Here is a 12,565-nt window from a genome sequence, read left to right on the forward strand (position 1 = left end):
CGCTTCTGTCCAAATTTACGCAGGGCAAAACAGTCAAGCGATGTTTGCTCTGCTTGCCACCGTGGCAGATCTCTCGTTTTAGCGTAAGGGTGCGGTTTAGGAGCAACTCGTAAAAAAGGGCCGTCTCGTCAGCGTTGTGCTTATCACACGCATCGTAATGCTTCAACATGCCTCGTAGTTTATGCTCAATCCAAGAAGTGGCACCATCGCTGCCTACAGAGGAGGACTTGCCACTAATTACTTTGCTGACAATTCCATACCTGCTTTTGCAGCCTTGAAACCACCCATTACTTGCTTTTAAATCATTGCAGCCCAAGATACAAGCATAATCCCTTGCTTTTTGCTGCAAAACAGCGCTGCTGATGGGAACATTTCGTGCTCTCATGTCCATGAACCAAGTAAACACTGCTTTGTCGACGTCGGCGTGTGTTGATGACTTTGGCTTCTTCTTGCAGTCGGTACCTGACTCCACTGCGCTGCGTTTGCATTCGGAATTGTAGACAGAGAACTAGCTGGGGTGCCAAATTTGGCAGCTACATCTTTCTTTTCTTCACCTCCAGAAACAGCTTCTAAGATAGTCATTTTGTCTTGAAGAGTCAATGTTTTACGTTTTTTCGTCGAGGCGCTCATCCTTGGAATGATACACCGAAGTGATTGGATGCGTGGACACAGGAGCAGATGCACACGCGTGCACGGTGTCAAAAACAAAGAGAGAAAGAAGGACCACGAGTCCACAAGACACCAAAAGCAGTCCTTTTCTTCTTAATAGTGTCACCTGGTGTCAGGTTAACGAAGTGAAGTGCAGAGACTTCTGTAGCTACCAAAGAATGGCACTGCCAATGCGTCGCTGGCAACCAGCAAGCGGCAGCAACATAAGGGGAACGAGCGACGGGATGTTTGAAGGGAGGAGGAACTAAGGACATGGCCGTGGCGATGCTTCGCTGTGCTCCCTTATGGGTTGCAGAATCAAGCATATTTCCCTTCTTTAGATCACTATCATCAAGAATCGCATTGCCAGCCGGCTCAAGGGACGCAGGGGGTGCCTCAATATGCATGTAGACTCGCATGGACAAGCGTCGTCCCTCCCTACTCTCTGAGCCAACGGCACTCTGCGGAAGCCTCACTGTTGCTGAGGGGGTGTGTTGCACCAGCGGCACTCTTCGGAAGCCTCGCTGTCACCGGGGTTACTACGTGCACACCAAGCGCAATGACACCGCTTTGCACTCCATCGTCGGAGGGGCAACCGCAGGAGATGCACACGGCTGCTGCTCATGCTAAAATATCAAAATTTGGGTAAAATCCACTAGGTGGTCGGTGAAGGGAATTTGTTATTTCCAGCGTGTCTCCCGCCGCCACTTTGTCACATAGAGGTCTCAAATACATGTGCTTCTATGGTGTGACGGTGAGGAATAGAAAAATTTCTGAATATTGGGGAATTCGTTGTATGGAGGTTTGTTGTAGGCAGGTATAACTGTATCACATAAGAAGTTTCTACAAACATTTTCAAGGGGATTTTACAGCTGTTCATTCTGCATAATAATTTGTTATATGCGGGTTCGGTATATCCGGGTTCGACTATGCATTTCTTTAACATGGCATGCAAAGTCTGAAAGAACTGGGAGACAACTGAAGATTTATTATCGGAAGAAAGGCTGGAACGAAATTTTCTGAATGTGCAAAAGGGCTTCACTGTAAAAAAAATTGCCTTTACAAGCAGCGCAGATTCTTTGTTCTCTCAAGAGCCCAGTTAAAATAATTAGGTGTAGCTCTCTCTCTGATATTCAAAACAGTAGTTCGCATTTCAGGTTGGCTTTCTGGTAGCATATGGTAGCCCTGTTTCTGGTGCACACTGTTTTGAGTGTATGCCTTATTTTATGCTGATTCTTGTCTGTAACTGTTTTGTTTTCAGTCCAAAAAACATAGCGGAGGAAGAGTTTGACAAATGCTGCCTGCGTTGTGGCCGAATCCTTATGACAGATGTACAGGTATGTAAGCTAGGCTTATTGCAGGGGCAGCCAGACTGCAGCTTGTGAGTAGCATGCTGTTAATAGTCAGTAGTGTAGACACATGCAGCACTGGCTAGCTTTTACCAGACTTCTTTTTTAACGCATTTGCCATTCTCAAAAACCAGAAGTGTGTTCTCAACAGGAAGTTTGAGTAGTCAAAAGGCAGGCAGTCAATGGCATTATAGTCTGAAACTTCTGTGTTTCACTGTGCCTCTCAGAAACATCGGTAAAATCTTTTGTGGCTTTAAGAGTATGTCAGCCTGGCTGCCCCTGGCTTATTGTCTGGATGTATGCAGTGTGTCTCATTTAAAGGAACTGCGTACCAGTTGTTAAGAAACCTTATTTTGTGGAAGAAAGCTTGTCACTGAAAGTGTTCATGCCTGTTGCAGCTTCATGAAAAACTAGAAAAATATTTCAATTGATTTCCATAGAAGTCAGTTTGTAAGGTTTCGAGATGCTTGCCTCTGCTGTGTGTACTTGGAAACACTGTGGCAGTGGCTGTTTGGAGTCGCAGCATGTCACAACTAGTTCTGACTGGCAGGAGCTCATACCATAGGATGTACTTGAATTTCATGCCTTGAATGCGTCACAAAAGTGTCCATTGTGAGTGTATTTGGTGCATTACAACATTATAATCAAACTTATCTGTTGAAAATTATATTACCATACATTCTCATATGGGCCACACATTTTTTTCTCCTAAATTTGGAAATTAACTTTTAGCTATGGCTTGTACAGGTAAAGCAAATAAATGTGTACATGCTTTGAAAAATAGATGTGCTAGCCACTTTACATTTTGGCTAGGACATCTTTATCTTAACCTTAATAGTACTCCAGTCTTCATTGCTGTCAACATTGTCAGACTTGATGTAGTGGATGTACAGTTAGGTGTGAGTGCTCACTTCAGAAATGATGTTGAGGTCTACCCTGTGTGAGAAAGAGAGAGAAACATTTATTGTCTTAAACGATTTACGTGCTATGATCGGAGCCCCTTTAATTGAAGGCCCCAGGCGCAGGCCTCAGCCGCCCACTTGACCTGTCTTATGAAGGACTGTTGTCCCGCCAGGTCTGAGCTGGTTTGCTGTGCCTCCCATTGTTCCATTGTGTGGTGTGTTTCATCCAACGGGTGTGATTCACAATCCTATGTAATGTGTTGTGTTGGTATCCCGCCGCACCACAGGCAGTCAGGCCTGTAGCGAGTGGGGAACATGGCATTCTGTAATTTAAGGTGGGGGTGAATACCCCGGTCTGAATTTTGCGCCAGCTGGCGGCCTCCTCTCCACTGAGTTGTGGGTGAGGGGAGGGTATTTTTTCTGGTTGCACGCTGATGAGCAAGGATCTCCCAGGCATTCGTTGGATTGGGCTTCCTGTGACTTCCTGGGACCACCCCAGTCGAGTCAGCCCGGTTAATAATACCTCGGGCTAGCGAATTGGCCAGTTCATTGCCCTCAAAGCCTGTGTGACCTGGGCACCATTGGATCCGGTGATGACGGGCGAATTTCGTCGGTCTTATTTAGTGACATGTTTTGGGCACATGGTCCCGGAAAAACAGACGACGTGCTTCTCGTGAGTCTGTTATTATGGTGACGCTCTTTTGCGTGCGTTCCGCGTGAGTGAGGGCCATTGCCAGGCAAAAGTTTCGGCAGCCGCCGAAGTACCTGCCCTGATGGATGCCATAAATTGTTGCTGTGCTTTCGTGTCGATGATTGCCACTATGTACCTCTTGACATTCTTTTGGGCATCACTGGCATTCGAGTGTACGTTCAAATACGCGGCTGCGTCCGTGTATATTGTGTTGTACGTGGGATTATTTTCATTAATTTTTCTAATATGTTGTGTGCATGCTTTTCGCCTTGCTTTATCGTATTCCGGGTGCATGTTTTCAGGTATGGGGAATTTGGAAATTAACTTTTAGCTATGGCTTGTACAGGTAAAGCAAATAAATGTGTACATGCTTTGAAAAATAGATGTGCTAGCCGTGTTGCACATCTATTTTTCAAAGCTCGTGTTGAGGTCGGTAGTGGTAATACGTGTTCACTGATAAATTGCGGGTGTGGGGAAATACGTGCTTTTGTCAGTAGGGCCCGTCCTACGTAAGTGTAGCTCAAGCGTTCCCTCTGAGAGATTAGTGTGGCTTGTTTTAGCTCTTTGAATGTGTTGTGTATTCCTAAGGCTAGCGGCGCTCTGTGGACGTTCCCTTGGGCAGTCCGAGGGCCGCTTTGTATGCTGACCTTATTATGATGTCGACCTCCCTTTCCTCCTCGCGACTAAGGAAGTGGTAGGGCAGGCCGTACATGTTTTGATGGTGTGGGATATGTTTGCGCTACTTAGGAGCCAGAAACCCATGATCCGCATCGGCTTAACTTCTTGGACTGCGTGTCCTTCCACAACAATGTTGACAGGCCCGTTGGATATGTAGCCCCTCAAGTGTACCCTAATGACCTACGGTTTTTCGGGGGCACATTTGAGGCCACTGCTCCTCGAGAATTTGTCTACTGCCTCAGCTGCTTGCTGTAGTACTTGTTCTTTGTGTCCCAGAGGGCCCCTTGCTGCCCACAGCATTATATCATTCGCGTAGAGTGTGTAACCCAAATCGGGGATTTGGTCCAGCTGTCGCGCCAGGCGACACATCGCTATATTGAACAGCAAAGGTGAGATTATTGCCCCTTGGGGTGTTTGAACTTTTGGGAAGCGATTTGACCGATTCCTATTGTGGAGGTGCGGTTAGCGAGAAATGCCTGCATGTAGTTGCACGTACCTTCTCCGCATCCCGTCAATTCGAGTTCCTCCAATACTGTTTTGTGCGAAACGTTATCAAATGCTCCCTTGAGGTCTAGTGAGAGCAGTAGTCTTTCCTCTCCACGGGCGATGTTAGCTATAACTTCTCTGATCAGTAAGAATGCGTCTTGACAGGATAGCCCCGTACGGAACCCTATCATGGTGTTTGGAAACTATCTTATTTCTTCAAGATACCGCTGCAGTCTTGTTTGTATTACTCGTTCATACAGTTTACCCAGGCAGGACGTGAGAGAAATGAGCCTCAGAGCACCTATTGAGGGTGTCTTTTTAGGTTTGGGGATCATGGTAATTTTAGCATGTTTCCATTCCGGGGGCAATTGGCCTTTCCAATTGGCCTTCAATGGGGGCAATTGGCCTTCAATGGCAAGAGCCAGCTCTTGCCATTGAACAGTTCTGTGATTTTAGTCAGGACTCTAGCGTCCAGGCTCCAAAGCATCTCGTTCGTGATGGCATCAGGGCCAGGAGCAGAGTTTTTGATGGCTGCTTGAGCTGCCTCAAAGACTTCTGCATATGGGAAAGGTTAATCTAATTTGGAATTGGCCTTTCCAAGGTATGGTCGTGTCTCGTTTGGGGCGTCTGTGTTTAGTGATGGTCCTATCTATCGTTCTTTCAGTTTCTCTAGTAGTTCTGCATCTGTGCCTGGGAAACTGTCCGATATGATTTGCAGTCATTTGTTGTTTTCCATGCGTGTGCTATCCAGGTCAAGCATCCCACGAAGGATGCGCCACATGCCAGCCATTCCCAAGGTCTCTGAGAGGGACCCGCAGAACGTAGCCCACTCATTTTTTGCTCATTTGTCTGCGTGTTGTTGCGTTTTCTCCGCCAGAAGTGTAGCTGTTTGTTGTGGCATTGTTTTTTCCAACGCTTAACTAATCTGTGTCTTTTGTCCCACAAGTTTACTAGATGGGAATCAACCACGGTGCTCTATGGTTTTGGTAGTGTCTTTGTGTGTTTACCGGATGAGTTTTGTCCATTCATGTGTTGTCGGGAGTCCTTGCTTGTGTCGAGGTTCCATTGGAGCTCCCTGTATTTTGACCAGTCGGTTAATTTCGTTGTGCCAATCGTTCTACGTAATTTGGGGTGGAGAGTGAAATGTGAATCAGATCATGATCACTCCCCAAGTTTTTGTTTAGCGATGCCCACTGTGCATCTTTGATGTTTAGTGTGTACTCGCAATCAGGTGTTGTGTCCTTGCTCATGCTGTTACCTGTGCGTGTGGGCATGCCTATGTGGTTTGCTATCTGCATGCCGAGGTTCTGAACTGATTGCTCAAGTAGGGCTCCTTTAGGGGATGTGGACACGTAGCCCCACATTGTATGTGGTGTGTTGAAATCGCCCAATGTCACCATCCAGTCTTTGGTGTCCACTATGGTCTTAGTGTCCGATAAAATTTGGGGTAGGTCCAGACCTTTGCTTTTGGGAGGGCTGTAAATGTTTGTTATGATGCTGTGGGCTCTGCCTCTTTTCCGCGGTAGCACGCTGATCGTTATGGAATTGGTTTGCCCGGTTCGTTGGGGCAGGAATATCATTTGTGCCATGATTGACTTGCTCACCAGCGTGGCAACTTTAGGATTTTGGGGGTCGCTCAGAACATAACAGCCCTGTAGTCCGGCCGGTTTGGGCCCGACCTCCTGAAGGCATATTATGTCCGGAGCTACCTGAGGGCCTTTAATAAATTGCTGGAGAGCTGCCGCCTTTCTAGCGAAGGATCGGCAGTTCCAATGCCAGATCTCTAATTGTTCCGGGTTATTTGGTTTTGTTTTCTCTTTAACTGTTGTAGTGGTAGCCATGGTTCCCACTCGTTATTTATGCTTTTGACATCTCGGTGTCCAAGCTGTCCGTATCAATTATGCAGTGGGCTGTCTTGGTTTCGGCCGATCCGGCGCCGACTGCTATGCCATGTTTCTTAGTAGTTGTGGTTTTAGCTGTGGTTTTTAGCTGCTCCGTCACTTGTTATTTGTGCCTCCCGAATCCTACCAGCATTTGTGATTCGAAGTCGAGGAGTTTTTGATTCACGAGGGTTATCATCTCGTGCGTTAGTGATTTAGAGGTTTCTGCCAATAATAGTTGTATTTGGGCCATTGCGGGTGGCGCTTTGGTATTTGGTGTTTGCGGTGTTGGTGTTGGTGGTTTTGGTTTGCTTTGTGTGAGAGTGTTGGTATTTGAGGTGATTTGTGTCAGTTCTGCGGCTGATTGTCTATGATCCGATTTGAGCTGTTGTATTTTTCATCTGAGGCGTTCCTCTAGCTCCTTAATTTTCTCATCGGATCGCTGTCATTTGCGTTCCTCATCTCGAAGTTGTGCGCATTTTCCTGTTTAAGTATTTCATAGCCGGGATCTCGCTGTGTGTTTGGTGTGTGTTGTAAAGCATTGTGAAATACAACCGTCGCCCAGCTCACCTGAGGCTTTTGTGACTGCTGGTGCTGCGGGGGCACTGGCACTTGTGCGGCCCTGGACAGCTCCTGGGTTCCTACTTTTGCCATTAGGAGATGTGGACTTGTGGTGATGGCTGTCTTCCTCTTCTTCTGAGCTGAACCATCGCAGTTTTTTCAGGCCCACTCGCTCTCATGAGCGGGACTGACGATTGGTGTTCTTGGAACGAATGTTCTTTAGTTTCTGTGGGCATTGGTTGCTGCCAGTCTCGTGGCCTGCTGCCGCGCACACGGCGCATTTGATCACACACTCTTGCCAAGGGCAGGGGGACCGTCAGGCTGCATTTTTTCCAGATGTTGATCGGGTGGGGGCACACATCCGGTCGGCGTCCCGCTTGGAAACATTCCGTGCATATTTGAACAGTGGGCTTGTATGGATGAAGTTGCATCTCTCCTCCCATGTAATAAAAACATTGGGGAAGGGAGCCACCGGTGAATGTGATGAGTGCCGTGGATGACTTGCCTAGCATCCAAGCTCGTTCGATTAGAACTCCATGTTTCCGTACTCGCATGTTGTCTACTAAATGTTCCATGGGTGTGTCCGCTGGAATGCTGTGAACCATACCTCAATAGCAGTTGTAGGGGTCAGCTACGTATGTGTTGAATTGGTGCATGCGTCTGTTCAATTCGAGTTGCATGATGCGGCGGAGTACGTTGGCCACTTCTGTCCTGCTCACCGATAAAATTATAATGTTCAATCCGGGGCAAGTGCGCAGGATGAAATCTGCGCCTGTGATTCTCTCTCGCTTTACGGGTCCATCTTGAGTTTGGCTGAGATGGTCTTGGATTGGTTGGCTTGCCTTGAGAATGGCACTCGCCAAGGTTGGTATTAGTATGTCTGATTGTTAATCCCTTTGTTGGACACATGATGATTTTTACATCATCCTTTGCTAGTGCTGGCAGAGGTTTCTGCTTTGGATGGCGGAAGCGATTTCCTTGGTTGTCAGCCACACCATACGGATGGTCGCTGCGTTCCCCTCTCGCAAAGTTTGCCTGACATGGTGAGCCACGTTGCTTCGGAGATTGGGCTTCCTGGCCTTTTTCATTCTTCTTACGTTGTTTCTTAGCTCTTTGTGATTCTACAGTGTGCCAACTACCACCACTGCGGTCGGCCTCTGTTGGGTCGGTTTCGATAAGGCCCTTGTCGAACTCGTGTTCCATCTCGGTGGATGAAGATTGTTCGTTATAATCATTCGGTGAGTGCCCTGAGGTGGAGTGCATTGGTGTTGGTGTTGTACCGGTAGCCGTCATTGGCTCTTTATAGGCCTTCTGAGGCATTTTCTGTATCGTTGAGGCGGCAGCGGTCTCACAGACCCCGACTAGGCGTAGCGAATGCCGTGCGTTTCTGTGAGCGTTCTTGCCGCATTTGTTACCCAACCCAGCTGCACCCGCTTCAAATTTTCAAACTTTGATATTGAGGTAAAAAAATTCGTGTAGCGGTTTGAAAATGATATCCGGGTGTAGGGCTCGTCGAGTATAGTCCAATCGATATCTTCGTTATTGTCCTACAATCATTGGAACGGGCATAAATCGGTTTCCGGTGGAGCCGATATGAGGCACGTCTGCTCCATCTGGCCCCCTCATAGGAATTCCGCCTTGTGTGAAGTCAGGCCCAGTCTTGCGGCCCAGTCAGAAACGCAGAAGACTGCCCAGTCAGAAACACAGAAGAGATGAAATGTCATTCAGTGACTTGCAGCAGAGTTGGAAGGAAAGTGTCCATTAGATCTTACGTGGGATCGCGAGCACATACATTTCAGGCAGTGTGGACACGAAGGTAGCTCACTGTTTTAATGCATGCATGAAGCATAAGAAATTGGTGCAGTGGAATGCACTTTTATTACATGTATGTGGGAACTGGCAATGAAGCACTGCAACAGAATGGTTTACATATCCCATTCAGTCGCAATGTATGCATTTGTGTGTTCGCAGCTTGTTTATGCCAGTTCTGTTGAGTGGTTGCAAGGAAGAAACTAGGACATTGAGCTGAAAATACATTTAACCCTCTGGCATATGTGGCTTCATTTTGCTCCAGAGCACTGAGCATTGCTATGCACGGCCACTTTGTTGAAGGTGCTACTGTGTTTTATGGGTTGTTGACATGCTGTATTTCATTAACAATGGCGAAATAATGGTTTTTCCTTTTTTTTTAAATTTCCAGCCAATAGCTAACGGCTTTTAGCTTTTTCTATTTTTTTTTCTTTTTTATGAAAAATAAATGCAGCATGAATCACCATACACTTTATCAATTATAAGGGCCCACTAGAAAGTGCAAAGTTCACCGTCTTATTATCTTGACTTTCTTTCTATAGAGTTTGCAGCACCTTCGAATAAAATTGTGCAAATTTGACACATTTATTGACAGTTCATCATAATTCGCGACTGAAGGGTATATGAGGTGCTGTGTATGGAAAGTGGCATGGGTTTTTATTGTTAGCATGCTGCACAAACATTCAGGTGGAAAGCACGACAGGACAAGGCGCACAATGTACAAGTTACGTGGTGATGACATGCATTGCCCTAACAGGCTATCATTTGTAAAATCAACAGGGACTGAAGAGGAGCCTATGGTTAATAGCACTATGCACTATTGAGCTAAATGGGACACCATTCAGCTGCTCAGTGAAGTCTGCCGTTCTTTACTACAGTAGGGGCTGAGTAATTTAACAAGTACATAATAAACGAGTTACATTTTAAAAATTACAAACACAAAAATGTTGTCGCTTTTTTGTGGCCTAATTATAATAATTGCACAGCTGCCAACTTCATGATTACAGTGTCAGGCTTGAATTTTGTTAGCACACAACAGATAATGCATTCACTACAGCATCATTTCATTCAACCCTTTAAAGCAAAATATGGCATTAAGGTGCAATGAGCAGGACTCCTTGTTACATCATGGATATAGGAGGCAATGCTCACGTGGTATCACAAGCCGCTGATGCATGCCTCAGTCAGCCCAGTGCGGTGGTGGCCAGCTACACCATGATTGTGTCACCGAAAAGTGGGTGCACTTTGGCACTTCCTACCTACTGTGCTTCTCCACCTTTGACATGTGATAAGCCTGGTCCACTGCTTGCTGTCACTTTGTTCGAAAAGGGAAGCATTCCTCTCACCTTGTCTTCCCTATTATCTGATCAAGCGCATATGCTCAGCTTTCAGCGGGATGGCCTGGTGTAGCATCAGTATTTCATGTAACTACTGCACCAGACTGACCAACCCATGTGTCAGCAGTTTGATGCATGACGAGCCCCTCCAACTTCTTTTATGTAACGGGAAACCTCCTTAACACACCTGAAGCAGTGCTCCATTTGGAATGTGTTTTGAAGTGGTTGAATTAAAATATGATATAATTAATTATTTGTTCTGCATTCAAAGTCGAACAAATATAGGCGGCTTTCTAAACAAAAGGCAGCTATCCCATTAACCTTTTAACCCCCAAATGAATTGAAGAAGAATGTACTAAATTTCCCATTTTCTTTATCTTATCACAATTTTCCTATGTCATTCTGATTCTGGAAATGTATTACTTGATTGGTTTTTTAGTTAAAATTAACAGAAAGATTAAAAAAAAAGAAAAGCTGCTCTTAAGCGCAGCTTTCCCTCAATGCCAACCGTAACTCGTCTGTGGCAGTGGGAGCAGCATGACATCGAGCTGAACGAGTGTCACTCGTCATTGGCGATATTGGTACAACATATTTGCAATATTGTATTGGTGCAACCATTGGTGATACTGGTACAAGCAAAAAAAAAAACTATTTTCTGTCAGTACCCCTTCGCTCCCACATTGCAGTGGGAGCAAAGTTGTCTTTCTGTGTCAATGTTTCTTTCAATAGCAGCCATGCAAAAGGTGGCAGAAGCTGTTATCAGCATCTCTTATGGTGCCACATTCATCTTTGATACTCGTTGTGCTGGTATAAATGGCACAGACAGAAACTGGAATGCCCATTTTGGATGATTGAGTGCTTTCTCAAATACCGTATTTACTCGCATAATGATCGCACTTTTTTTGTCAGAAAAATTGACGCAAATTCAGGGGTGCGATCATTACGCGGGTTAAACTTCCCGCGAAAAAAAAAAAATTTTTTTTTTCGCCCCGCGTTTGCTGCGGGATGCGAGATTGCGGGTGCGGGACACCAAAACAAAAATGGCGGCCGGCGGAGCAAGCTGAGCGCGCCGAACGCGATTTTTTTTTCTTCTCGTGAGTACATTACGTGTATTGAAACAGTTTCCTCCGTATCAGTGATGAATAATATCGTTAATATCGGCAAGTTTGCGGCAGTAACGTAGCCATGTCCACTTTGAGGGGACAGAAACAGGTGGGCGCGCTTAGCTGCCAGTGACATAGAAATGCATAGGCGACGTGCTGCGGAAACTGTGTCTTCACTACTATCCTAATACGGCACGTTTCCGCTAAGGGTGGGCGAATATCTTAGCTGTGTTACAAGCGTCGGCGTCTGAATAGGGAACACTTTTAAAGTATCAGAGTAAACGTGGCTACTATCATTGCCGCGCGCGATTTGTTGCGTGCTCACGAGTGCAAAAGCAGATGAAAAGAATCGAAATGCGCCTTTATTGTTTTTGTTGACATCAACCATTATAAAGCCAACCCATAATAAAGGCAAGTTTGGTTGTACCTCATTTTGTCATAGATGTGCGGAAAGTGATGCAGTAATGAAATGAGGCATCTACTTAATGTTTGGTGCGTGCAGGCCGCTTGACTTGTCTTGAAGAGTCGTTCGCGTAGCATTCGACAGATGGTAAGCGCGATCATTATTAGCTAGACTTGGCACACGACATATCGCTGCGGCAAGTTCGGGGTGCGATCATTACGCGGGAAATAAAAAAAATCTAATTTTGACGACAAAATTTAGGGGTGCGATTATTACGCGAGTGCGATCATTATGCGAGTAAATACGGTATGCATGTTTGAAAATGTGAAGATATTGAACTTGTTTTACATTTGCTGTATGTGTTTAAATTTACTCTGAACAGCACATTTGGCGGTGGACAGGCTACAACTTTGGGGTGGACCTCATCGTTACTTACCAAACCAGGTTTGTTGTGCAGATGGTTTATCTTTTTTGTTGACCCTAATGATTACCACTAGAAATAATCCTTGAAGGACCCTTGAATAGGTAACACTTTTGAGTGAACCAGAACAGCCCATGGAGCATGTGATTTTAATTACTTTTGCCAAATATTGTACTGCTGACTGTCACAAGAAGTCCACAAATTCAAATAAAAGACTGCATACTCTAACCTAAATGTGACACCAGTTTGCATGGCCAATTGAGGGTGGCACAAGCTGCATTTTTAGCATGCTCACAT

The 12,565-nt window shown here is 45.8% G+C and overlaps 1 protein-coding gene across 3 annotated transcripts in view; it reads left to right on the top strand.

The window, feature by feature from the left end:
* Positions 1 to 12,565, top strand: part of gcl (germ cell-less) — a 76,602-nt gene that overhangs the window by 36,811 nt on the left and 27,226 nt on the right. For all 3 annotated transcript variants that reach the window (XM_065437028.2, XM_065437020.2, XM_065437012.2), the window contains exons 11-12: positions 1,910 to 1,985; positions 12,230 to 12,291. In XM_065437028.2, the coding sequence (XP_065293100.1) occupies positions 1,910 to 1,985; positions 12,230 to 12,291 (138 nt within the window). The remainder of the gene's footprint in view (positions 1 to 1,909; positions 1,986 to 12,229; positions 12,292 to 12,565) is intronic.

Source organism: Dermacentor albipictus, chromosome 1 (assembly GCF_038994185.2).
Source record: "Dermacentor albipictus isolate Rhodes 1998 colony chromosome 1, USDA_Dalb.pri_finalv2, whole genome shotgun sequence".
Lineage (NCBI taxonomy): Eukaryota > Metazoa > Arthropoda > Arachnida > Ixodida > Ixodidae > Dermacentor > Dermacentor albipictus.